This window comes from Calypte anna, chromosome 8, assembly GCF_003957555.1.
Source record: "Calypte anna isolate BGI_N300 chromosome 8, bCalAnn1_v1.p, whole genome shotgun sequence".
In the NCBI taxonomy this organism is placed as follows: domain Eukaryota; kingdom Metazoa; phylum Chordata; class Aves; order Apodiformes; family Trochilidae; genus Calypte; species Calypte anna.
Genome location: NC_044254.1, coordinates 16,546,802 through 16,572,986, shown reverse-complemented (window position 1 = coordinate 16,572,986; position 26,185 = coordinate 16,546,802). Strand labels below are relative to the sequence as shown.

The following is a 26,185-nucleotide window of genomic DNA, read 5'->3' as shown; positions in this document are numbered from 1 at the left end:
GCGCGGGCAGAATCCGCAGGGAGGCAGCGGCTCGGAGGGAAATGACCTTGGCTGAGCGCTGTTAGAGAGCAACCGTTTATTAGATCAAACCCGGCGAAAGGTGACCCGAATTATTTTAAAGATCTGTAGTAGAACTTGAGAAGAACGATCTCCTGCCGGGGACGGGGCCTTATGCCCAGGGTGGACACCCGCCCTGCCCGCGGGGTCACAGGGGATCCACGGGTCGGGGCATCACGCCGGGCATGACTGCTGGTGACAGGAACACGCTGTGTGAGCTGAAACCGTGCTCACAACATCCTCGGATTTCTGGCCTAGCCGAATCTGGCCTTCCAGGCTGAGAGTGGAGTCTGTAAATGAGAGAAGAAGCCATGTGAAGGGTTCTTTATACATCAAGGTGCTCAGAATTAGTTTGGTCAGAGTCACTATCGGGTGCAGTTTTTGTGCTGTACGGAAGGGCCCATTCTGCAGACTCACCAGCTGGTACACAGTGGAAGCCCACGGAGACAGGAACAGACCTGGTTGCTGAGCAGCCTTCCAGGCAGTGTAGAATTGGCTCCACGGAGAAGCATTTTGCTGCCTTCTTCTCAGCTTCAACTGGCTTCTCAATTTTGACAAATTTGCGCTGCAGTTTACAAGCTATAAAACATGATTTCTCTTAAAGCACCTACAGAATTAATATAAATAGCTTCTGGGGCTTAATTCGTAGAATTAGTAACAACTAAGACCAATGGATAAACCAAGTGACACAAGCTACACAAAACAAAGCTGACTGAGTCAGTTGTGAAGTCAGTCAACTTTCTGTCAATGGCTTTAGACTGAGAAATTCAGACGTGGGGGGCACAGTCCCAAGGACACAGGCTTGCCAGGTGGGATCTAGGTAGGACACAGGTGTCCAAGTCTTGTGATACACAGGAAGATCCTGGTCAGCTGTCATTCAACTTTACCCAAACTCTTGACACCATTTCATTTTGGGGCAGTAGTTGCTGCTAGCTATCTACTTCTGCACTGTGCCAAGCAACACACCCACTGTGCCATGGCTGAGTAGCTTAGTCCTTAAGTCCCTGTGATCCAGACTTCCCTGGACCAGTCCCTCCAGGGAAGCTTGATCTAAGTATACATTCCAAAAATGCCACCATATGCCCAGAGGGTTTGGTTCCACACAAAATGCAGTGCACCCAGATGTTGTCACTATTTTTGTGTTGTCCTTTTTATATAGGATCTGGTAAGAATAATCATTCCCTGGTGAAAGTTTTCAGATTAAGTTCATCTTCAGTCTGATGAAATTAAAACAGATATTTGCCACTTCAAATGCCCTCTAGTTTTATAGCCAGGGCTAGATTTTATTTTTTTCTAGGACACTAACAGCCTGGAAGTAACAGAATGGAAATAAAGAAGGAAACTATTAAGGACAACATAAAATGTATTTTGCCAATAATCAAACTGCCTGCTTTTTATACAGTTGTAAGTTTATAGTTTTATCTTATTAGGTAACTACACAATGCATAAAAAGTTAATATAAAAATGCAACAAAAACAGAACTTGAAGTGAATTACCAAACTCAGGAAAACCAGATATCTTTTAGTCTATAACTAATAACAAAAGTAATGAAAAATAAGATCATTGTGCTACAATAATATAAATAATCTATTCATGTAGCAAATTAATTAATCAAAGGCAATAACATTAGTATGTGCTAGTACCTCCAGCACACGGGTCTTCTGCGATGATCCAGGACTGACCAAAACTCACTGCATCTTTAGCTAAATATCCACTGGGCATTTGGTACTCCCTATCCTTCTCAGCATCATATTTTCCACAAATACCACATGTTTTTCCAGCCATCCAGAAGGCAACCTGAATCTTTGTGGATACAAAGAAAAGATGCACTGAAATGTTTTGTTTTGTTTTGCTTTGTTTTCTAAAAAGAAAACCACTGAAGAAGAAAAGAAAGAAGAGAAGATAATAAGAAAGAAAATAATTTTTAAAAATACCTCAAGTCTGTGCCCATCATAATATATTTTATCTATGCCATAATCTGGGGCTTTCAGTGATAGGCCTTCATTTTCACTCCTGATCATTATGCTTGCATCTGGAACATAAAATCAAAAAGGGATTTCTTTTAAAAGGGAGTCATTGGTTTAGTGTCCAACTTGAACCACTTGCTAAATTCCTGGGGACTTGATGCAGGCTCTAATAATGTATTTTGAAAGAGATAGGGGAAATTAGAAATACTAAAGTGCTCCCTGCCCTGGAGTAAGGGTGGCTATGGCCAGGGGACATCTAGATGCTTGCTTCATGGGTCTCTGTGATCAGCACAAGGCACCATAGCCCTGCATTAATTGGTCTGTGCAAAGATACAGAGGATCATTACCTCTTTCCTTGCTCATCTGTCTTGCCACTTCCTATAAAGCTAGCATGAGGTATGTTGCAATCACCTAATTGTTTCTCAAATCAGGGCAGTCTTTTCCTTGAGAGGCTTTTGTTGATCATGTCCTTTCCTTCTCAAGATCAGAAAGAATTAAATAAAATACAAAGATGAGTTGCTTACCAGAGTTAAATGTGTATGGAACATCTGTTGGAGATTGAACACCATTAATCTTCAACTGGATGAGTCCATTGGAAACATACATGTCAACCTTACTTTAAGTAAAGGAAGTAAGTATAAATACATGCTTTTCCTTTACCCTACTCAGTTCACAATTTCTAGTCCTGGTAGAACCAACACTGCAGGATGCTCATGTCATTCTGGCATGAATCACCTGGTACCCTCTAGGAAGAAGAGAGGCCAGGAAAGTGTGCCAGGAGGAATGCTCACAATAGACTTTTCCCTGGCTTAACTCATCTCTGAGCATCTGCTTGTAGCCATGGTAGGGAGGAATACACCAGGCTGCCCTCACTGTAACTATTTAATTGCTATTACATTTGCATAAATTGAAGGTGCTTAACATTTCAAAGAAGATTGGATTCCCTAGGGCCGTTCTCTTACAGCCTGAATAGTCTCTGTGTTGTAGTGTTTTCTTTAGAGCAATGTCTGCTCTAATGAAGAAATCTGAAGCTTAAGCACAGCAGAAGCATATCCATACAGTTGTAGGAAATTATTGTGAATGATACAGTGATGAGGAATGCCTTTATCACAAAAGATACAATACAGTCTGTGAAACAAGAATCTTTCTGTTCCTCCACAAAATAGGTGCAGGGAATACTTGTTTCACTCTCTAACACTATGGCATGGTTAAGCACACAATTTTCAGGAATAAATAATTACTTGTTATGAAACCTTACAGATCAAAGCCTATTTATGTGCTTTGAATAATACTCCCTACAATGATTTTGGTATGCATAATCCCATACAATTTAGAGAATCTACATATAGACTACACTTTTAAAGCAGAACTTGTGATGGCAGAGGTGATTGCTCCAAGATGAAACAAAGTGTACTTAAGTTAATTTCAAATAGATCTAGAACATTATGCACCAACTAAGTGATGAAATAAGAGACTGCCTCTAATCTGGGATATGCAATTCCCTTTTTAGTTATGTCCACTTCTCAACATCTCTGCTGAGATGATTGTGCTAATTAGTTCTAATTATTAGCTTAGTGTAGGAGGCCAGACTAACTGATTACAATAGTCCCTTTTGGATTTATAGTTTATGTGTCTACCTAATTACTAAGAACTAAAATGAGATGGATAGATGCTAGCAAATTAATGAGGAATTTTGGTCAGTAAAAACTTTAGGTTACTGTGAAGTCTGGGACTTCAAGAAGCACTTTGGAAAGACTTAAGTCCCAAATCCCAGTAACACTCATAGAAATCTTTCCATTGGCATCATTCACTTTTGCATGAGTCTCACACTAGTACCAATCTGCCCTAAAAGTTTGTTCTTCACATTTAAAACATATTCAGCTTGACATCTATTTGTTGTTAGGTTTGTAATTACTTACTGGCTGGCTAGTCTGACATTTATTGCTGTGAAGTCATCAGACTCTTCAAGTCTTTTCACCATCACCAAGAATTTCAGTTCTGGACTACAGTCCTGCACCATGACATGATAGCAATTTGCAGGCATTGAGTAGTTAAATTCAGCTCCATTGAAGGTTTTGATCGTGTTTTGGGAAACTGAACAATGACCTGGAGAAAAAAGAACAGTCAAAAGTAAGCTTTTTGTATTTTATATAACACAGTTATATTATTTTGGATTTGTAATTAAAAAAAAAAAAAAGGACCATTTTCTGGTTTTACCTATTCCCACAAAAAAGCAAAATTATTCCTTCAGATGAAATATTGAAATTGTAGTAATACAAAATCTAAGCTTTGCCTGGCCCCAGGCAGCAGTGCTATCCACTCATGATTCAGCCATCATGAAATAAATTCTGCTCATGTCTGGTGCTAGTGGAACTCTCTATGGCCTTTTGGCTTTTGTAACTTTGTAATCTAATTTCTCAAATGTTATCAGTTCACATATCATTAACACTAGAGGAAACTCACTAAAATGCTACTACCATTATTGAGACATAATCAGAATTGGAAACAATTAAGAAATGTGGAGAAAAAGAAGCCACACCAAAGTTTTCCCATTTGCTCTGTAATGGCATTTTGTTGGAAATCCTACCAGCTCTGATAAGAAACTATTTTACAGCAAATAAAATTAATATGGACTAGTTTTGGTGCATATGCATATGTATGATATTAGCCCACTGGTTTCAAGCAAAATGGGGCTCCTTATCCCAGGATTACATAAAGCTTTTCCATTTAAAATTTACCCTAAGAAAGTATAATGTGATTAGCTCTTAATACAGCATTAATGAAACAATAATCCCTTCACAACCAAGTGAAGGAAGTAAAATTAATGGCTGTACTTCATACTTAACTTCTACATAACAGCACTAATTAAGTAGAACACACTAAATTTGAGGTCACATGGGTGTTGGTCATACATTTTTAAGACCTTTTCCTTCATGACCAATCTCTGCAGTGAAGTTGAAATGGATGCATTTGGGAATGGATGCATTTGGAATCACTATTTTTCATGGAACTGAATATTTAATCTTATTAATATGATTCCCTTTTTTTAACATCTTTGCAGCCTCACAGCTTTTCATACTGATGGGTTTATTTCTACCTGAAATCCAAATTACTTTTTGGAATACTTTGATTCCATGTGAATGTAAAATATTTTCAAGTCACATCAGAAGTATAAACCAGATTTACAAAATCTGCAGAGTCAGTAATGCTTGTGCAGATAGCTAATTGCTGACCTTTAAGGTTTTCAAGGATTGAAAGTGTTGCTTGGGCAAAGGCATTCCAGTCAGGGGATGGTAGTGTTGAAATCGGCGTACCTGGACCTGAAGGGAATGGCAGGGGAAGCCTGATGGCTGTGGCATAAATTGTGAGCTGAAAACCAGTCAGAAAATAAACATGAATGTAAATGCAAAATACAGTGTTGAAACGAGATACCATTCTCTTGTAGTGTTCAAAGAGGATTGTACCCACTGAAATTAGAATCTAGATTTAGGTCACAGCTAACAATAAATCACATCCTCCATCTACAGCATGAAATTTACCTCTACAGTTTGACACATCTGCAATTTATAGTAGTGCTATCAGTGAAGTTGGATATTAACAAATTTGCATCTTTTGAGAGAGCTGTACATCACATTTGCTTGCAGTCCAAACAGTTTACTTACCCAAGGTGCATACCCTCTCCTTGCCTATGTGTTGGTGGCTGCTATTTGGCCATCATGCTTCTCTACAGCCGGGTTTTATCTTTTCCAAAACACAGGAATACCTGCAGACTTCCTGAAGATTTGTGGAGGAGTGGTCTATTTAATATATTATTGACTGTGTACTATCAATCATGGTGGTTGTTTTGTAACCTGTTTCTTACTTCATGTGTTTGCATGCTACATGAGAAAGAGAAATATGTCGTAAAGTACTTTCATACTGGAACCTACTGCATTAATATATTGTCCTTGTGATAGATAGCTTCTTTATCATTTGATTTTAAAAAAAGGGTCAAAAAAGCAATTAACCTTCAGTTTCATAAATACTGTATCGAGGCTGTACTGCCTCACTGTATGCCCAGCATAAAAGACAGAGGAAATAGTTACATCAGGGAGCTTGAGGACCACATCGCAGGTTCTTGGAGATGTCAGAGCCATAACCAAGGTTGCCTGCTGAGAGGGACCACGCTGTTGCCTTTGGGACCACCCAAGCACATATGCAGCTCCTGGAAGAAATGAGTAGAACCTGGAAAAGGAAGTAAGTGATTAAAATTATCCATCTTTGGGAAAAAAAAAAAAAAGTTATAATTTGCCCAGACTAAAATACCCCTCTAAACCAATATGCATTCTGTGTCAGACACATTCTGTATGAAGGTTTGGTGATACATGGTGTTGTGTATGGGAGGAGAGACAGGCAGATTTTAACTCTTAATGGGTGAAAAAGTCATCAAGAGACTGGTTGGCTGGGTGATATGAGAGGAAAAGCATAGCCAACTCTTTAAAAACATGTTCAGAGTTTAAAACTAGGCACCAGTTACATAAAGACTACAGTACTGAAATGCTAAAAAATAAATAACCTGGTATTAATGTATCAGTCCTGTGGTGGTAACTTTTAGGAAGGATCTTTCACCTACTAAAGTTGTCAATGAGTTGACAGGGGGATCTCTATGATCAGGTTCCCTTACAGGCAGGAGACTCAAATGAAGAAATACAGAAAATATTCCTTTTTTAAAAAGGCATAATCTCAGAGCAGGACCCAGCCAGGTTCTATGGCTTTGTTCCATGATAGTAAATTGGATGGTTTCATCCCCTGTAATATGGGCTGATAACAGCTCTTCAGGCAACTCAATCTACTATTGAAAATTATCCTCTTCAATAGACATTTATTAACCCAGTCACCTGTAACATGAAGGTTTGGGGTGCATGCATATTTAGGTACTTGAGTTGCTGTATGTCTGTATTTTGGTAGTGCTATGAAAAAAGATGAGGCTTTGATATGGATCTATATGTTATTGTGGGTAAATGCGTGTGAGAATACAGTGAATGAACAAATACATTAAATACTATATGTATATGGATAGACACATATGTGAATGGAATCTAGCAATTACAGTTTTGCTTTCATGAAGTGTCCTACAGCATTTGCTATTTAGTGTGAAGTAAGCCTCATGGGAAGTATTTATATCATCTTCTTCAGAAGCTGGAGCTAAGGTGCCTACCTGAGGAAATTAGTCTCCCTGTTTAATCAGTTAGAGACAAAACTCCTTCAGACAACCAAGTTTAGGCTTCTGCTGTGAGCCTCCATCCATTAGGAGGCATCCAGAGACCTATTTCCTAATTCAAGCACTTTAAATTCAAAGTCTGCAATAGATAAGGTGAATCTTATCATCCCCTTTGCTTCAAGCATTTTTCCTGTGAACTGAAATGCGCTGTGCTTTGAGGGAAGGAATAAACAGAAAAAATGAACTCATGTCACCTTATTTATTATCATATTGACTAAGGGGAAATTTCCAGTCCAGAAACTGCAGAACTGAGTCTATAATTGTCTGGAGTACTGACACAGGTAAATTTTTCAAAAATTAAAGTAAAATCTCACCATCTTGCAGTTGTTTGTACTGTTGAAGGTACTTTTGGCCACTCCAGCTTCATCTGCATAGCTGGATAAGCAGCAAATTGCCCTGTTGCAATCTGAGTAGCAATCTGGTAGTCCTGGCAATCTTTACCCCATTTAAGAGAACCCTAGTAGAAGGGAATATATGTATTTGCATAAAACATAGTAAGATCATTACATTTAATTTGCCTTTGGCCTAATAATTGTTTTTAACTTACCAATACTTTATGGGAATTTATTAACAAAGCATCAGCACAGAGTTTCCATCTACTTAATCCTGTGATATTTGAAACAAATATCTGGATCCTTGATTTTGTGGGTTGTGTATCTGTGTAGAGTACAAGCTGTAAGCCTGTCAGCTGCTTGTTTCTGTGGATGGCTCGAAGGACTGCAGCCAGTACTGGTGGTTTGCTGTCTCCCAGGAATTTAGTCTTCAGTCAGCAGAGGAAATAAAGACCAAAGAAATAAACAACACATTAAAATCACTATATTAAAAACACAGATAAAAAGTATTTGTAAAGGAAAAGTTTCATTCAAAAAGTTTTTTTTTTTCTTTGTGTAACGTATGGGACATTGCTTGATCTATTTAGTTCATGTGTAGTTTTGCCACTGTCTTTCAAGTGAGACTTGTTGGAACCTAGGTAAGTAAAACAGTAGTGTTGGGAATTTATTTGTAAAGTAATTTCAGTCTGAAAAAGGAAATATGGAGTAGGACCCTAATGTATAAAGAACAAATATTACCCAGCTCAGTACTGCTCTCTTACCAACCTATAGTTAGGTAACATCCTTCTTGATAAAATTTGTTTAGCCCATTTAAAACCATGATGATTTGTGCTGACAGAGCAATCTGCTCAGTGCAGCCCAGCTTACATGAAGAGCAGCTCATGGCTGCTCAAAGTCAGAGCTTTGTGCCTGGCTGCAGCATCCACTTCAGCTGTGACTGCCCAACCTCAGCTGGGGGATGCTGCCTGCCTGACAGAGACCCAGATGAGCATTAGGCAAGACATAGCTGGCAAGGGCTTAGGGAAAAATGAGGAAAGAGCACAGCTCCATCTGAGGAAGAACGTGTCTCTGGTGACAGCATTGGGGAAGACTGGAATGTATTGTAGTAAATGTACTGAAAAGGTGGACAAAAGAGGTGAATCAAGATATACAGAAACAGGTGTTGAGCAGGTAGATCTGGTTGCCTGTTTTTCTGCAGACAACTTGAATTGACTGGAGGTTACTGGTGCAAAGGGAGTGCCTCAGTGAAGTAAGGTTTATTGTTTTGTAGACATCTAGGTCACTGTCTGAATGGTGTGAAATCTTCCTTTGTTGAAATGTGCACCAGATTCCATCAGTTCTTACAGGACCAGGTAGCATTAACTGTGTACCGTGTAGTGATTCCCCAGTAAACACCTGGATTGCTCTGAAAGTTGACATCTCAATACCAAATAAAGGTATTTTCAAAGACCTTGTATGGTCCTGCTAACATGAAGTACTTGGCAGTGAAGACCTGATGAATAAAAGAGTGCCAGAATCAAGTCCTGGACTTTTACGAAGAGCTGTGCAATAAAAAAATATACCTGAAGGCAGTTTCTGATAAAGCAGGCCAGCACATCTAAAGTGTTCTCATTTTAAAGTGAATTACTAACTGAGTAACACAAAGTTCAACATACACAGCAATACATTCCAGTTTCCTTACAGATGTAGCCTATATTAAGCGAACAGTAAAAAACATTCAATTGCTATCCAATGTGCTCATCTGTATGAACCCAGAAACAATTCATATTCTTCTGTATATTATCTAATATGGTAATTACCCTATTTTTCCTGTTATAAACATACCATAACTGAAAATCTGAAGTAAATGTTTTTATTTCTTGTAAATTAAGACTTTTACCTGAGATATGGCTCTAGAGATGCCTTTATCACTAGCTGAAGAAGAGGAACTGATGCTGCTGTTCAGGACTTCCCTTCCTGGGTCCTACAAAAATGAAGAACCACTTTGAATGAAGTTGTTTGCTATTGGATGCTGTTGCAGAATTTATTTTTCATATTTTTATTCTCAGGGAACTAAGCTTTATTTGCAGCAAAATTCATGAGAGCACGTGTAGGCCTTGCTCATAGTATAAACAATAAATGTACCTGTTCATCTGCTGGCTTGAACCAAAACTGGTAAACAGGTATATTTTCCTGTGAAAACAGATAGGGTATAAGAAGATCCAAGAGAAGATGAAGAGTTAGCTTTTGACAAATGAATTAAAAATCTTCGTATTGAGTATGGGAACAAAAAACTGAAACAATTTTTTTTTATATAATATCTTAAATTGAAACCTACTGAAATGTAAACCTTCAGAACTTAAGTGCTTCAAAGAACCAGAGAAGTTAAAAAGGAAAAAGAATTCTGCTAGGTGGTTACCTTGTCCATTCTGCAGCAGTCAGCCTTAGCAGTCTGGTTTTGCTTTCTTTGGTCCATGCACTATTTCCTGTTTCCTGGTACTAAAACATTCACTACAAGAAAAATAAAAATTCTAGCCTGAGTGAATTACCTGTTGCTTTGAATATGCATGATCCTCACTGCAGTGCCTGTCTCCAGTGTGGTCCTCTCCACTGCTGCTGCAGATTTTACTGCTAGCAGAGCTGACACTACTGCTGCTGCTTCTCCTGCTGCTGCTGCTGCCATGTTTCTTCACAGATTGCCTTATTTCATCTTTTTTGTGTTCCTGTCCAGACTCTTCACCATCAGCAGTGGAATCAGTGGAAGAAGAGGATAAGCTGTAGAGGGGGGCTGCACTGGGCTCTCCCCAGAGGTCTGTAACTGCAGTCTTGTCTGTTCTGTGAATTCGTTTCTTATGGTGCTGTGTTTTATTGGCAACCTCCAAAAACAGTGCAAAGAGTTTTGAATTTATAGCTTGTTCTGTAACATTGCACTTGATGTCAAACTGCTCACCACAGGCTTTCAAGGAAATTAAACTTCCTGGCCCCACACACTGCAGAGGTTGCACCAGAGCTCACCTCATTCCTCCCAGCCCCAATCCTCCCACTGGAAAATGTTGGCTTCATGTAAAGGAAAATACCCCCTCTCAGATGCTCAGAGTCTCTTACCTTGAACACATTTTCAATGCCTAGAATCTTTTTCAGTTTCGCTTTTATGTCCTCATATGGAGATGTTTCATCCTCTTCCTTAGACCCTGAGCTTGCTACATCAATTATTTTGGAAGCTGCTTTGGATCCTCCTTGAATCTCCAGCTGTATTTTGTCAATATCAGCATCTGTTTGAACTGAAATCAAGACACTTACATACCACAGTCATGCTGCCTGAGTAGCATTCACAGAGTTTGGCAGAAAAGCTTGTTGTCATGACTATACCTGGCTTTAAAACTATTTTGGCTTCAAGTTCTCCAACTAATTTGTGCAGATAGGTATTTCTTAAGAAAGCAGAGTTTCGAGACTTTAGGCTGAGACAAGCAGAACATCCCAAACTCTCAAATTTACTACAGAAGATGCGTGCGTTAAATCTTCTTACACTGTGGTGCTGTGCCTCTTCTGAACCTTGCTGGAGTCCTTTGGATATCACACTAGGAGTGTTCCTTTGCTGCAATAAACAAAAATATGGCAAATAAAGATATTTTCCCCCAAACACAGCTCCTAAATCTTTCCTTCTATTAATGACAGTCCTGCCTGAGTAGGGAAGCATGGTGGGATTTCCATCAGGGCACTCTGTGGAAGAGAAGAGCTTTCCTGCCCAGCCTTTTCCAAGAAGTGTTCCACAAACTTCCCAATTAGAACGTGCTGAGCTCTTTGGAGAGGCTGCTTCTCTGTATCAACTGTAGCTACCTGTTGTAAGTCCTGTTGTAAGTCAAACTTATACTTCCCACAAGCCTCAGAAGCCTCAGACCACATAAGAGAATGGGTTTCTGCAATTCACTGCAGAGATTACCTCAGAATTTGGGAAGAAAAAATTTACATCCTGTCCTACAATCATCTTTTTTACATTGTTCTGGCTTGGAAAAAAGAGTGTCTTGTACACAGGATCTCCATTCCACTCACCTCCCCATGACTGTAAAGATACATGAGATGATGAGAGTGAGCAGACTGTGAATGATCATGTCTTGAAACCACTGGGACTTAGGCTTGGTTTGGGATATGTCAGGCACCTGTTGAATATCAGTTTCTGTGTCTGTGATCCGGTCAGGTAGCTACTGTGTTGGGCATGCTCATCCCCTCTGAGGAGGTGTCTGTTCTCTGTCTGCAATACAGGTGGTGTGAGGTCCCTTACCTTCCAGTTGCCAGGTATTGAAGATCTTTTTGATGGCTGAAATGGCTCGTCAGGGATACTTGGTACTTCTCCTCTGGGGAGAAGCTGGGATTTCTTTTCAGAACCTTCTTCCTCCATGTTCCTTGAAATAGCATAAACATCACTCCTGTGGAGGTGATAAATGGCATACAAGTAACATCTTCTGGTTTTGCTGTCCTATCTTTGATAGTGCAAAAAAGACAATACTAAATTTTATGTGGCTGCCAAGGAAAGGCAGAGCCTAAAAAAGAATTGTATGTTCATGATTTTATAACAGGGAGCTCACTATCAGTGACACATAACAAGCTCTTCTGTACCTCACAGCTGCAAGCTCAACCTTCTGATGGCAGGGGAGGGTTTCAATCTTCAAATTTTTCTCTTTCATATTTATCTTAGCATCAAATTTCATTGTAGTATTGGCATTGAACTCTGCATGAAATTCAAGACCGCTCTGAAAGTATTGTGTGTTAATCCCCATCATTGCAATCACATGAAAATATGCCCTGAAAGAAATAGTATAAACCCAGGCATGATAATAGATTAATATGCACATATTTAACTTTGACATCCAAAACTACATTTTCACAATGTTATTTTCATTGTAAGAGACCCTACTGATAGATAAAGAGATGTATCATATAATGCTAAAACTTGAAAGCTTAAGTGCCACTGAAAAGGTAAAGGGATTTATCTGATAAACAAAACATGGGCCCTCACACTGCTTTGCCACTGAAGCATTGCTTGAGGACAAGCTGATATCATAACCTCTACTAGCTTCAGATTGTGTCTAGTTGTTTATTAACATTATCACTATTGTTATGATAATGACTACTACTATAGTTATTAGTACTGTTGCATTTGCTTTTGCGGATCTAGGAGGATTTTCCTTTTTCTTCCTCAAATCTCTCCAGCCTGTGCCTGGTGGTGAAGCAATTCTAAGTTGAACTTCGTATGCCCATACGTAAGCAAGTCTTCACAGATCAGTAACTTTAGTCACTGAACAGGTAAAAAAAGTGAGCCTTCTTAGCAATGGCAGAACAGCACAGCATCCTGCAGGATACAGTGAACATTGCTACCCTTTCAGGGTCATCAAGCCCCAACGTATTGTGTTGCTTTCTAACACTTTCACTGGATAACACAGCCATCCCAAATCTGGGACAAGTGAAACCCCAATATAACAACATGCAATCACGTATCTATTTCAGATATGAATTTAAATACTTGAACGTCTATGTAAAAAACGTATGTATTTTTTACTTTGGCTTGATGTCAGCATGAATATCCATGTTGGTTTCCAAAAACTGCGAAGGTCTAAAGTTGTCAGATAATGGTGGTGACATCTTTATATCCACTGCAAAAGACAGATGGGAATTGTAGAAACAGAGAAGCAATAAATGCTGCAGATACAATGTTTGCTAATTAGTTAGCTAATGCTACACTAAGTGTAGCAAACACATGGACAGTGCTTTTACATTTTGAAATATTTTATGTGGTTATTTAAAGGTTACTCCAAACCAGAATAGTGGAGCAGGGGACACAACTATGTCCCAAGTGAAACATGCCAGTTACTTCTCAAACCCTTTGGAGGTAGCTGAGCACTAATGTTTCCACATTACCAGAGCATTTTCAAGATTATAGAGGGACTTAATTTCAGCAGAGGGACTGGACCCACAATTATGTGGGGAAACTGCTCAGTCTGGCATCTTCCAAGCTCACCGTTTGCCACAGCCTGGGTCAGCATGGCACTGCACAGGCTGAGCTCCAGTGGCACCCCCACCACTGTGGGGACAATGTGCCGCGCTTCAGCCACCATCACCGGCAGCGTCCATTGGCCCGAAACGCCCCGCTGTGCTTCTTCCAGCACTTTTTTCACCACTGTCTGCCAGTTCGATGATCCAGTTAGACTCTAAAAACAGAGAAATAAGTTAGGTAATTAGGTAAGAAGAGATGGGGAAGGGAAATTATTTAGCATCTCAGACAAAAAAAAGAAATCAAAACAACAATCCTGTCAGTACCATCATGGTCTGCTGAATGGCATCTTTATCAATGTCAACAAAGGCAATCTCTTGACCCAATATTTTGATGTAAGTGGACACCAGAGGGTCTTCAGGAGGCAATTCTTTCCATCCCAGAAGCTGCAGTTTTAAGGAAAGATGAGGAGAAAGAAAAGCAGCAGATAATGTTACGTCAAATATAGTAATGTATTGGCAAAGAGCAGATCCTATCTGAAGGATGCTAACCATGGGTCCTTAGCCAAAAACTAATAGACACCTTACAGGTCTGAACCAGTGTGGCCTTTCTTATGTTGCATAACTGACTTCAGTGGGAGTTTCCCCACACAAGGATGAGGTAAGGACTTAGTAATTTCTGCTGTTATGAGTAGTGACTGACACCCAAGGATTCATGGACAATAACCTTATTCAAGAATCATTTTAAAAGAGAAGAGCAACTATTTACTGCATTTTAACACACACTTTAAAACACATGAATTTTGGCTACTAGCATCATCATCACCTTTTGTACTGCACAATAAGGGTTGACACATGTTGAGTGGAAAGGTGGCATCTGTTGACAGCATAAGTACAGAGTAAGTACATCTTTCTGTGGCCAAACAGGATGACTGATTCCTTTCTCACTGAAACATCAAAGGGACTGCTCAGGGGGTGAGTGATGCAACCCCATGCTGGCAGGAACTGTGTATTGCAAACAGATCAGAAGGGTGCCATTTCATACCGTTTTACCAAGTTCCTTCAGTGTCTTGTATGTATCATACTTGGCAAAAGGAATATTCTGCTTCCTCATCAGCTTGGTCAGGCCTTGGGACCGCAGAGCCACCTGTAGGAAAACAGAGTCAGTAGTTTCAGTCCAAATACAAGCAAGCCCAGGAAAACCTTTTTACCCAGTATCATATTCACCCAGGCCTCTCTAAACATGTACTTCATGAAGCTATTGCACATAGAAGGCTGTGTCTACCTGGCAGATGACTGCAGGCTATGGCTGCAGATGCTGAGGATGTGCTCAGCAAGCTTTGAATTAGTCAGCAGGGATAATTTTAGGGCAACACAGATCTCAGCCCAGGCTGCAAAGCTTGCCTGAGAAGCTGTGTAAATGTCTGCATGCTGTTACATGGAGCTTCATGCTGGCCTTTCTGCAATTTAATTTCAGATGCTCTTTCCCTGTACTTATGCAAAATATTCTAGATTCCATGATTTTAGGTAAGCAGATGGATGTTCTGCTGTGTAAGCTTTCCTCTGCTCTCGTAGTTTTTCATGCCTATGCTGAATATGTTCATTGATGAATGTATGTGTCAAGAAGCCCAAGTAAAAGAAAAAGCCTAGGTACAATGATAATAATTACCTACATTTTCTATTCCAAATCCACCATCATGACCAGAGGTTGAGTTAAACACTACAACACAGTCCAAATGGCTTAACAAGTAATATTGTCTCTAGCTAGCTTGCATCTACCTCGATGTTTTACTGAGATACTTACCTCAATAATATCAGTTGCAGTACTTGCATAATATCCTCTTACTTTTGTGATAATATCAGATGGAAACATGGTGCTGGGACTGTTCATTAGATAGACCCTCCATATAGCACCAGCCTCATATTCAGCTATCACAGGAATAAAAAGAAGTAGAGATTTTAGTTAGGGTCTCAGAGGCGTCTGGTGTGTGTAAGCTACCTCAGGTACAGGCTGTAGCAGATCACAAAGGGTTCTGCCACAATTCAGTCATACAGGTCCTCAAGTTTTCATCTGCAGGAGAACAACTTTGCTCTAGGGCAGAGCCAGCAGAACCACAGTGACTGAAGGACGCCTAGATCCATGTGCAGACACCACTTTACCCAGCAGATACCCAGAGAGCAGTAGAACACCCTCAGGGTATTCTGCACGTTATGAGGCTCCTGTGCTTTTTGTATTTCAAGAGCACACTACACTCACAGCCCATGATTGTATTTTGGATGAAAATCATAGAACACAACAGAAGCATTTGGCTACATAATCTAAAGCAGTGAACAGGGCACCTGGTACTCACAGGAATAATGGCCAACATGAATGACCTTGCTGTAACGATAGCTCAGCCTACCAAGTCTGGGGCTCACTAGTTTAATGGCAATGTTGCAGGCAGCAGATCTGAATAACAAAGATATAAAATCATGTGAGCATACTTGACCATGACCAAATTCTTAGAAAACTGCAAGAAAGAAATCAGCATTTGCTACTACAATGTACTTCTTCCTCTACTTACAGAGCGTAGAGCTGTGGGATTCTGCTTTCTGCCAAAGCTTTCATGTGTAAATATGTGAAACTGGCTACTTGTAAGCTGGGCTCTGTCAGCAGTGAGCTGGCCATAGCTGTTACAGCTGGAAGAGGAGGCTTAGCTTCGAAGAGGACAACACAAGCCACCATTCTGACATTAGGAGCAAGTGTGGTGTCCATAAAGACCTGGAGGGAGATCTCCCTTACCTAGAGGAGGAAGATACAACTTGTGAATACCTCATAACTTCTCAGTGAGATGTGGTTCCTAAACTGTGCATGTGTGAACAGAGAAGAAAACAGAAAACTGAGACTTGGGACCTGTCACTGAAACTGAAGATTGCTGGGTGCACAGTGAATAGGGCTGGTAAAACAGCAAACTCTTTCCCAGGATATCAGCAAGGACAAGGTGATGTCCGGAATTTGCATTTAGGACAAAAGGAAGCCCAGCAACTGAGAAATCTGACCAGATCTACTAACATTACCTGATAGCTTTCTTATTCCTGAATCACTAAGTTAATGCAACATACCCTCTAAGACACTTGTTAAAATAATTTCAGTTACTTTTGCAGGGTCTTTTCTGTAAATTTTCCTCAAGGCCAACACAGCATCAGCATGAATTCTGTTTGGTAGTGACGCTGCAGCCGGGGAAAATGTTGGCAAAAACTTCAGGATGCGTTTGAGACTGGCTGGCTCTCCTGCATTGCCAATGGCTTTCAAGGCCAAGGCCATGTCCTTGGCATCACCTTTGCTGGTGGCTTCAGTAGCAAGGTCATGGAGGGGCTGAAAACAGAGCAGACTGTGTTAATCTAAAAATACAGATTGCCATGGTAAGCAAAACAACTGGTGCAGAGTAGAGCTGTTCAGCTTTTTCTCCCAGGAAAAAATCCCACCACCATTACCAGGATGACAAACGGGAGACATGCAGGCAAACTTGGTTTTCTCCTTACAATGTTGTAATTGATTTTAAATTGTGTAGGAGAGTAGGAGATAATCCTAGGTGGATGCCTGCACCAAAGAGTCTGTTTGAAGTTCAAGGGCAGCCCCAAGCTGATGTTCAGTTTCTCACTGGGGCACCTCCACCAGCCCTGCCAGCCACCAACGCTCTGCACAGCTGCAGGGTTATGTTTGTCTATTTTTCACTTCCCATGTCAAGTTTACTTAAACAGTTTTGATGTTCTGAGAAGACAAATTCCCCATCTGGTGGCTTGGCTTTGTTTCACTCTTTTTTAGAAGATTTAAACACATGTCAAATGCCAGTAGGCCATCACAGTGCTGTATTCCTCTCAGTAAGAAGCCAGAGCTGCATAGTCTTAAGGGCATCCTGAATATTTGACAGTATGCAATTACATGGCTGTGCCTCTTCAAAAACCCTAACTTGTGACCTATCTAGAACTTTGATTAAATTCACACTTCAGTGCCTACTTAATAATTTTCTTAAAGTACATTCTATCTAAAGTAAAACTAGAGAGAAGAATTATAATTGTTTTGCTCTAATCCTAAATTTGTCATACCTAAATTCAGCTTCAGGTTGTTTACAGAATCCATTTTTCCCACAGGCTTCTATCACTCACATTTGAATTTCTGAGCTGTCAGAACCCGATTTTTCAAAGACATCAGCTCTGTGTTTCATTCTGCATTTGCAATTTTGCAGGCAATCACAGCTTAGAGTGAAGCATGTCAATAACAAGTTCCCTAATTGCCAGCATCATGAAAGCTATATTAGAGGCATTTAAAAATTTCTTCACCCTATCTGAATAAGAAATGAGAGTCACCTACCTGAAGAAGTTCATTTGGACAAGGTGAAGTCTGAGCACAGTATTTATTTACCATGCTACCATATCCCAGGTAAACAACTATTCTGTGCATTGGTGCTTTCTGGATTTGAGGACAGGTCAGAAAAGTCTGCAGAAGAAACAAGCAGCAGTATTTAATGTTTCTAGAAATTAGATCTGGTATTTAGTAAAATTACATTTGAGAAATAAATAGATGAAATTGCTTTGGGGTTTTCCTAATTTTGTCTATTTTTTAAAAAAATATTTTGGCAAAAGGAAATCTATAAAAATTATCTTAGTATTTGTGGGTTTTAATATGAAATATCAATGCCATTAAAATATTTTGACAAGTGTTTAGAAACAGTTTCTAAAGCATTCCCCATTTTGTTAACACCTTGCATTTTACAAACTTAAATAGAAACATGCTGCACATTTCACTCATAATCCTGTGAATTTACTTTTAAAAAGAAACAAGAGAGAAATAGCAGAAAGTATGATCTATACTCACTGAGGCAACTTCTAGGGTTTGCTTGTTGGGTGTAACAAAATGGAAGGCAAGAGGGAGAGTCACAGACACTTCCCAGATGTTCAGCTTCTCATCATGGATTTTTTGTTTCAGGAACCTGAATGTGTCTGTAGTTCCAGCAGCACAGATGGCACTCAAAAACCAGGGCCTGCCAGAGAGGGAACCATTTATTATCCTCATCCCAGTATGCCTCTCATTGGAATCCTGGCTGAAACAATACAGTTACCTGTAGGGAGGATCATTGGCAAACTGCACCCACAAAGATTCAATTTGATCAAGGTTCACAATACGAAAAAGCCGGATCATTTGTAAGAACTTGGCTGAAGCTTCTTTAGGTGTTTCTTCCTCTTTATTCTGAACTAATTGCCGCAGCATTTCTGTTAACTAGGAGAAAAAACAGACAGTTGGAAGGATCCGTGTCTAAAATAACTCTGTGATGACCTGTTAACCTTACAAATAATGAGTATGACAAGTAAGCATCTCATACCTGATAATCTGGATTTTTAATCCTCATTAAAGGAATTGGCATCTGAAGTAGCTCTCCTGCAAAGTGGTAACGAAGACTACCCTGGTTTTTCAGCCGGGTTTTTGGTGGGCTGGTGGGAGAACTTGTAATGTTGACCAAAACCAGTTCTTGTCTGTAAGGGAGAGAAAGAAAAGCATTCAACTGCATTGTATGTGTGGAGGTCACATTCAGCGGTCAGAGCAGAATAAGTGGTGCCCAGCAGGACCATTGCATTGACCACAAAAGGATCGTGCACTTCTCACTTTATGCATTGCTCAGGATTATCTGAAAATGTCATAGGGCTGGTGAGAGCTTTCATTAGTTTACCAAAATCTCTGAGAGGCTGGACGAATTTTTCAGGGAGCCCAGCAAAATGCCTGAACAGCAGAACACCAGACCTGTCTGGGCATCCTGAGGGATGTTCAGTACCTTGGCCTTTCACAGCCAACAGGCCAGATGCTTTTTGTTAATTCACAAATCAGCACTAAGTATGTTTTAGGCATCTCCTTCTGGCAGTGATAATCACAGCTGCACTGAGGACACACATGGCCCCTACCTTGCCTCCATGACTACTGCCCCATTGGGTTCATTGAAGGGAGAGATTTGGTACATGTGCTCAGATGTAGCAAACGTTATCACGGTCCCACTGTCATCATACTTCATCTTGTAAGTGAACATCATCGTGCCCTTAATGTTTCTGATTTTCTAGAAGTGCAAAGAGAACCACTCACAAACTAACGAACAGGCAGTCATTAATTGAGCACAGGCAAACCAAACACCCTACCAGCATCAGTGCAATGCATGAGTGTTTAGCAGTGGCTTATGCCAGGGGGTGGCAGCAGGGCTTTGTGCTGCTCTTACCTGGGGGCAGGTGGGGCAGGGGCGGATGTATGCCATCCCCATGTTCCTCACCACTTTCTCCTGGCAGTCTGTCAAGTCCTTGCTTTTGGAAATGGTGGCACGGTTATTCTTGCTGTCGTCCTGGATAACGTATCTGGTTTGGCAGATGCCTTCAATCCCAGCCTGTGAGTATTGATTAAACACAAGGAACGTTCTGCTTGAAACAGTAATAAATAGGTCAAAGAAAATTGCCTGCGAAGCATTTGCACAGATGAAGTGCTATATAACACTGCTTTATAACAGTAAAACGAGAATAAATGTAAAATCAGAAAGGAAAAAACAAACCTCCTGTAGTTCATACACATTTTGTGACTTTTTGATGGTTATCTGCAGCATGTTCAGAATCCCTCTGACTAAGTTAGTGCATAGGATGGGACAGTCTTCAGGGGCAAAAATACTTCCAACCTGTCCCTCAGTGTATTCAAATCTAAAGGCTTGGCTGAAACATGCAGTGATGGTTTCTGTAAGCCTTGAAGATGGAGTGAAGCGGTCTATGGGCCAGAAACCATTGTATTCCTCCAGCTTTGGTGATCGAATCTGTGAAAAAATTGGGAAAACATTTGTCATGTTCATCCAGTTTGAAATAGTGCAGTAACAAGGAAACTGGGCACTTCCAATTCATGGCTGGACACAAGCCATTTGTTCAGTAAACAGGAAATGTTTCCCTCCTTGGACTCCTGTGCTGAGGCTAGAAAATATCCTTGAAAATGAAATTTCCAGGAAGGATTTCTGCCAGAAAAATAAAATTTTGCAGGCAGCATTCAAAACTTCAACAAGCCTCCTTAAGCTTGGTGAGTGAGTGAAATATCAGTTGTCAACAATCTATAAAGAAAGGACACTCACCTCTTTTCCCCAGATGCCCAATGTAATCTCCCTTCAGTCTGCAAGGCAGCCAAGGCATTGCACAAGCTCCCTGCCTTAACACGAGGGAACTATTTAGGCTGCTCCTGCTGGTCCCAAAGCTCCAAAGGCTCAGCACAGCTGATGGGGAAGCAGAGATAACTGTGGGACCTCACAAGGGAGATGGCCCAGCAGGAGCTGACATCTCTTTCTTTGGAAGCAGCTGTCATCATTTTGAGTTTATCTAGCTGTAAAGCTGTAACACTTGCACACAGGTCCTTGACTGCTACCTAGTGGGAAATGGGTGCCTGCATGCACTTACCTATCTAGTCACATACACACACCTCAAACCCTCATATATAGAAGTCCATGTTCCTGCACAGAGAGAAATGTTGTGGGTTAAGTGCTCTAATTAATTTCAGACATTTATCATCAATTCTGCCAAGGTGGCCTACCTTCTTCCATGTTTTCCTAAATTAAATCCTTCTCAAGACTCACACACAGCCTGATATTGCAGCAGTGTGTAAAGGTTGGTAATAGCTATTTCTTCGTGCTGTTTCAGTAGTATATGCACAGGATTACAGATCAAGCAAACTCCTAGGGTGAATGCTAAGTGTCTTCTTACAGCTTTCTTCCCACATGGTGTCTTCTAGATCCCTCTTCTATGGTCATTCATTCCATGACAGCATTTTAAGCCTTTCAATGAGTAGAAGTACTTTCAGATCTGGTATCATTATGCCAAACATGAGCATTACCATTAGAATTCTTCACATTTGAATTAATGACTATGTAAAGGCTATCAAAAGGAAGATAATGGAGACATGGGAATTTCTCATGTGATAACTGAATTCCAGTACTGAGTTTTTCTCAGGCTCTGAACCTGGTTAAAAACATGGGTCTTTCATGCTTGAATTCTCATTTTCATACTCAATCTCAGTATAACTATCTTGAAGATGTTTCTTTAAAGCAGATGTCCCTAAGGCAGCTTCAGTCAAGGGGACTCAGGTACTGAAAGCAGCAGAGCTGGAACAGCTCTGGCTCCGTCCTGCAGTGCTCACTGTGAGGAAGCCTGTGGCACCATCTCTTGGTCACTACCTTAATCCAGAGCAATTTGTCTACAGCTGCAGACACTCCAGTGGTCTCCTCAGCTCTCCACAGCACAGGTTAGGGGTACAGGGTGCAAAGCTCAGTGCCTGCACTTCTGCCCATGTTAGGGAAATCACCACTATCCAAACAAAGTCACTTGGTCTGATGTTGGGCTTACAGGGTCATCTCAGGACCAGGAAGGACCTTAAACTTTCATGTTTCTGTAATTTTACAAGTCTGGAGGTACGAACCAAAAGTCTGTAGCAGTGGGTGGGTCCCAATGCCCCTAGTAATTTACCTGGAGAAGGTGGTCACTGTGAGACACACAGCTGATCTCCAGCTTGCAGGACAGCCTCACCCCCGCCATCGCCAGACCTCCCTCAGGCAGCCCATGCAGGATGAAGCTCTCATAGCCATAGAAGTAGGTCTTGCCAGTATGAAAAACAGGCTCTATTAAAAAAATTAACAGAAACACCTCCTTCCATATGGCTGTTTTGTGATATTACTTACAAGAATCATCCCAGCAAAGAAAGATGAGGCTCCTACTGCTGAAAAATCAGCACAAGCAGTTAGCAGTGCACAGCCAGAGGGGACTGCTGGCTAGGGGTGGGAGAACACTTACCAAGGTCCTGCTTCTGACCCCCTGTGTGGAAGGAATGAGAAAGATGCATGAGAAATCCCCCATCTCTGTGGACACTTTACATTTATTATTAGTTTACTCAGTGTGCTAACAGTTGGCAAGCAGGCAGTAATGTGCCCCAGGGGTGCACCCCACACCGCCCTGGACACAAGCCTGTGACAACCCTACTCACTAGCTGCTCCTTGCTCTGCTCTTGCTCCCGCTGCTAAACTTAAACACAGAAATCTAATAGTCATAAAAAAGGCTTCAGCAGACTAAGCTGTAAATAGTCCTGAAAGGCCCTGAGGAGTTGCAGTTGATTGAGGACCACAGTGGCTTCCACGGCTCAGCTGTGCTGGTAATGCTTCAACTTACCCACTACGGCGAGAATCAGGGTCAGGATGAGTCCCTTCATGCTAAAAGCTTCTGAAGACTGCAGGGGGAAATGTGTGGCTTTTATAGAAGAATTATTAACAGGCACAGTGAATTTTGTTGAGTTATCAACTTTTTATCAGCCACTCAAACCCTTTGAGAGAGAGGAGGTCAGGGACAAGGTGCCTGCTGTTGCTGCTGAGCCAAAACCATCACAAGCAATTTTGTTCTCACTTCATCAACTGAATGCTCTGAAAACACCTTTTGAAACAGATGTTAAAAGTATTAAAATATATTTAGAGCCAAAATATCTAATGTGTAGGAAAATCTACTAATTATCCTTATTCACTGAAAGCACCTGGTGATATTGCAGTCTGTGCTAACCATGTGCAGGTTATTCTGACCTGACGGCAAGGCACACAGCTTATCTAACTGATAGTGCTCCAGCAGGGCTTTACAAAATCCCCAGGCAGCCCTCCTGTGACACTGTGCTGACACCCGCCCTGCTGCCAGCAGGACACGCTGTCATCCGCAGCACTGCTCTCTGGGGACCCAGTGACACAAACCTGACAGCATCGTAAGAAAGACCTTGGCTAAACACCAGGGATAACCATGCTTCCCCCACTCGCCTTTTACAAGCCCAGTGGATCAGCCCTGTCACCAGCTGGATGAGCCAAGGCAGAGTGGTGGGTGAGGGCTGTCCCTGTGAGGCTGCAGGTGTTACGGACACAAATCTATCGGTTTACAAAGGGGCAGAAAGACTGCACCCAGACTCATTTCATGTCATGCAACAAGGGGCAGCATCTTCACCCCATGATGGAGACCCCTTCTCCCATCAGTAGGCGTTTGCCCCATCCCTTGGGAAGCTGCCCCACAACTCTCTCCGCCTGCTCTTGGCTCCAGGGTTTGTCCGGGTCCCTCGGTTCCAGGGACCGCCATAGCCAGGGTGTGAAGCTGGGCTCACGCACGGCTGAGGGGAACCACCCGTGAGCCCCAGGAGAGGCCTGAGGGGAGGGGCTGCAGCAGCCCTACGTGAGGGGTTCGTGCTGGCGCCACACCGCCGCCATTTGGCCACCAACCTCCTCGGCGGGCGGGGAACCGGAGCTGCTGCCCAGAGCGCTGTGTGAAGGGGCGAGATTCAGTTTCTCATCAACAGATAGGTGGCTTCTGTCCAAGACAGCTTAGTTTTCATAATGCTCTTTAGCTGAGGTTTGTTTTTTTTTTTTTTTAATTAGCAGCTGGAATACAATTTATGTCTAACAAACTGGATTTTGTTTCTAGATCAAAGATTGCACCTGTAGGATTTAAAAACAGATTATTTTTTTTTCTTACCCCCCAAAATATTTTTGAAGTGTGGCAAATATTTCACTGTTTTGTTTCTTTATTACCAGCATTATATTCCCATCCTGGTAGTTTTAGTCTGTTCCCTGTTATGACTGATGGCACATGGTAGACAAGATAAGCCATTCCCACTATAGGCAGCACTACTGAGTTGTGCCATTGATTTGAAGATTTGGTAAATGCAGCAAATGAGTCCAAGTATACAGCTACTGGTGACTGGAAATTGAGGTTTAAAAGCTGATATATTATGGCATAACTACATTCAGCTACACACTATTAAAAAACTCCAAAAAGCAGTCTCGTAGGCAGCAATGTTTGGGGTCAGTGGCAGTGCAAGAAGAGCACTGCTGTGATGGCAGATGAAATGCAAGAACCCTTGTATTCAGTGTCTCAAAACTACAACACTACATCGTGAAAACACCACACTACAACAGAGGCACTGCTCAAACAAAGCTCTGAGGCTTGTGTGGGCTGTGCCTGCCTGCAAGGGAAGGGTCTCCCCAAAGCCCCTGTGCCTCCGAGCCCATGGCCTGCAGAGCTCCCATCCCATCCCATCCCATCCCATCCCATCCCATCCCATCCCATCCCATCCCATCCCATCCCACCCCACCCCTTTAGATAGCAAACACTGCATCAGAGCAGCCTGTGCTTCTGCTCCATGTGTAGGCAAAACCAAATGGCAAGGGCTTCAGATTGAGGAGTTTCTTTGTAGAACTGAACCCTCTTATTTTTCTGGACTATTTCTGCAGTACACCAAGAATTATTTCAATGCTCATCTTGTGTGTGTGCACCCTGTTTCCCCACCCCATATACTCACAGCCTTTTCGTGCTTTTTGTTTCTTCGAAGGATGTAACCTGAATTTAAAAGAGAAAGAAAAAAAATAATACAAAGAAAACTGTAAGGTGCTGAGCAACTTTGCTATGCCCAAGATTGGTTTTGGACAGCATCTCCCAGAGCAGCTGTGATGTGGCAGTGATGGAGAGGCAGAAGCTGAACGAGGCTCCCTGCAGCCTCCTGGGGGGCTCTGGGGTGATGCTCACCCACAGGTGAGCATCCTTCCAGGGTGTTACTGCTGAGCTCATCCCATCTCTTGGCCTGAGCATGGAGTCTGGAAGACAAGAGTCCCCTCAGAGATGTGTTCCAGCCTTGACAGGCTGGGAAGAGAGGAGGCCCCTCAGGAGCTGGGGGTTTGTGGAGCCCAGCTCCTGGAGTCACGCAAAGCCCAGGCTTCTGCTGGATTTGTCCTCAGCAGTTACCTGGGAAGTCTGAGCTTCCCATCACTGCTCTGCATGACTTCTGACTGAGCAGCAAACCTACCAGTACACTGCTTCTCTGCTGCTGGCACAAGCACTGCCCAGTGCCAGCTTTGCAGTGCAAGGGGCCATTTAAACCATATAACATTTATGCCTGCATTTCAAACGTATTCTTTTGGATGTGAAGGACATTACCTTTCCAAACTGTAAAACCTACAGACCATAGAAGTCATGTGCATCCATTGAAGTTGCCAAACCTACTGGTGAAAGCAAAATGACACAATTTTTACAAAAAAATTCTCTCACTTCTCACTTGTTTTCAAAAACTAGCCAGTGATTATCTTTCTACACCATATGGTCATAGACAAGTGCTATTTCTCCTTAATGGTTTTTACTGATTTTAAGAACCAAATTAATTGTTCCTCTTTTAATTAATTTACTGTCAATAAATTTTTTAACAACTCAGGAGGATCACATTTTGCTTTGCGTTAATAAACCTAAGTATAAAAAGGAATGTGTAGTCAGTTAGTAATAAAAATGGCTGGTTGTGTGTGGCTTAGTTGTGAGAATACTGTTGAATTGAGGCAGGTACACTGACAATAAAATTTCTAATAAAATAGACATATAGTGACAATAATACAACGTTATTTCTATTGAAATTTGTGTGAACTCCTGATGACTTAAGCTGCCAATCATTTCACTGACATCAATGGTTATTTATGTACATTCTCCTGATGAAGGTGTCTGAAAACCAAATTCACCCAGTGTGCATACTGAGCCTGCAAGCACAATGTTAGGGGCAAGAAAAAACATTT

General features: G+C 41.4%; 1 protein-coding gene across 1 annotated transcript; it reads right to left on the bottom strand.

Moving 5' to 3' along the window:
- Positions 1 to 61: 61 nt before the first annotated feature.
- Positions 62 to 22,819, bottom strand: LOC103525843 (vitellogenin-2-like). The gene is made up of 35 exons (XM_008490834.2): positions 22,779 to 22,819; positions 22,407 to 22,427; positions 22,083 to 22,234; positions 20,144 to 20,395; positions 19,820 to 19,981; positions 19,515 to 19,663; positions 18,941 to 19,091; positions 18,680 to 18,837; positions 18,436 to 18,601; positions 17,932 to 18,057; positions 16,717 to 16,935; positions 16,145 to 16,362; positions 15,932 to 16,029; positions 15,385 to 15,509; positions 14,626 to 14,727; positions 13,908 to 14,027; positions 13,609 to 13,798; positions 13,150 to 13,243; positions 12,210 to 12,395; positions 11,875 to 12,019; positions 10,965 to 11,190; positions 10,701 to 10,876; positions 10,145 to 10,471; positions 9,741 to 9,788; positions 9,496 to 9,579; positions 7,832 to 8,044; positions 7,599 to 7,741; positions 6,110 to 6,248; positions 5,258 to 5,393; positions 3,944 to 4,130; positions 2,549 to 2,640; positions 1,992 to 2,089; positions 1,701 to 1,860; positions 475 to 636; positions 62 to 347 (listed from the first exon to the last, which is right to left on the bottom strand). Exons 1-35 carry the CDS (start codon positions 22,816 to 22,818, stop codon positions 232 to 234), a joined length of 5,181 nt encoding a protein of 1,726 aa, XP_008489056.2. The 5' UTR covers position 22,819; the 3' UTR covers positions 62 to 231.
- Positions 22,820 to 26,185: the final 3,366 nt, after the last annotated feature.

Coding starts and splice junctions, on each gene's coding strand:
- LOC103525843 (XM_008490834.2), bottom strand. CDS start 22,818: ATGAAGGGACTCATCCTGACCCTGATTCTCGCCGTAGTGG. Junction 18,838..18,940: donor TTAAAAATCCAGATTATCAG/GTATGAGATGCT, acceptor TTTTTCTCCTAG/TTAACAGAAATGCTGCGGCA. Junction 10,472..10,700: donor GCATTGAAAATGTGTTCAAG/GTAAGAGACTCT, acceptor CTGTTTTTGGAG/GTTGCCAATAAAACACAGCA.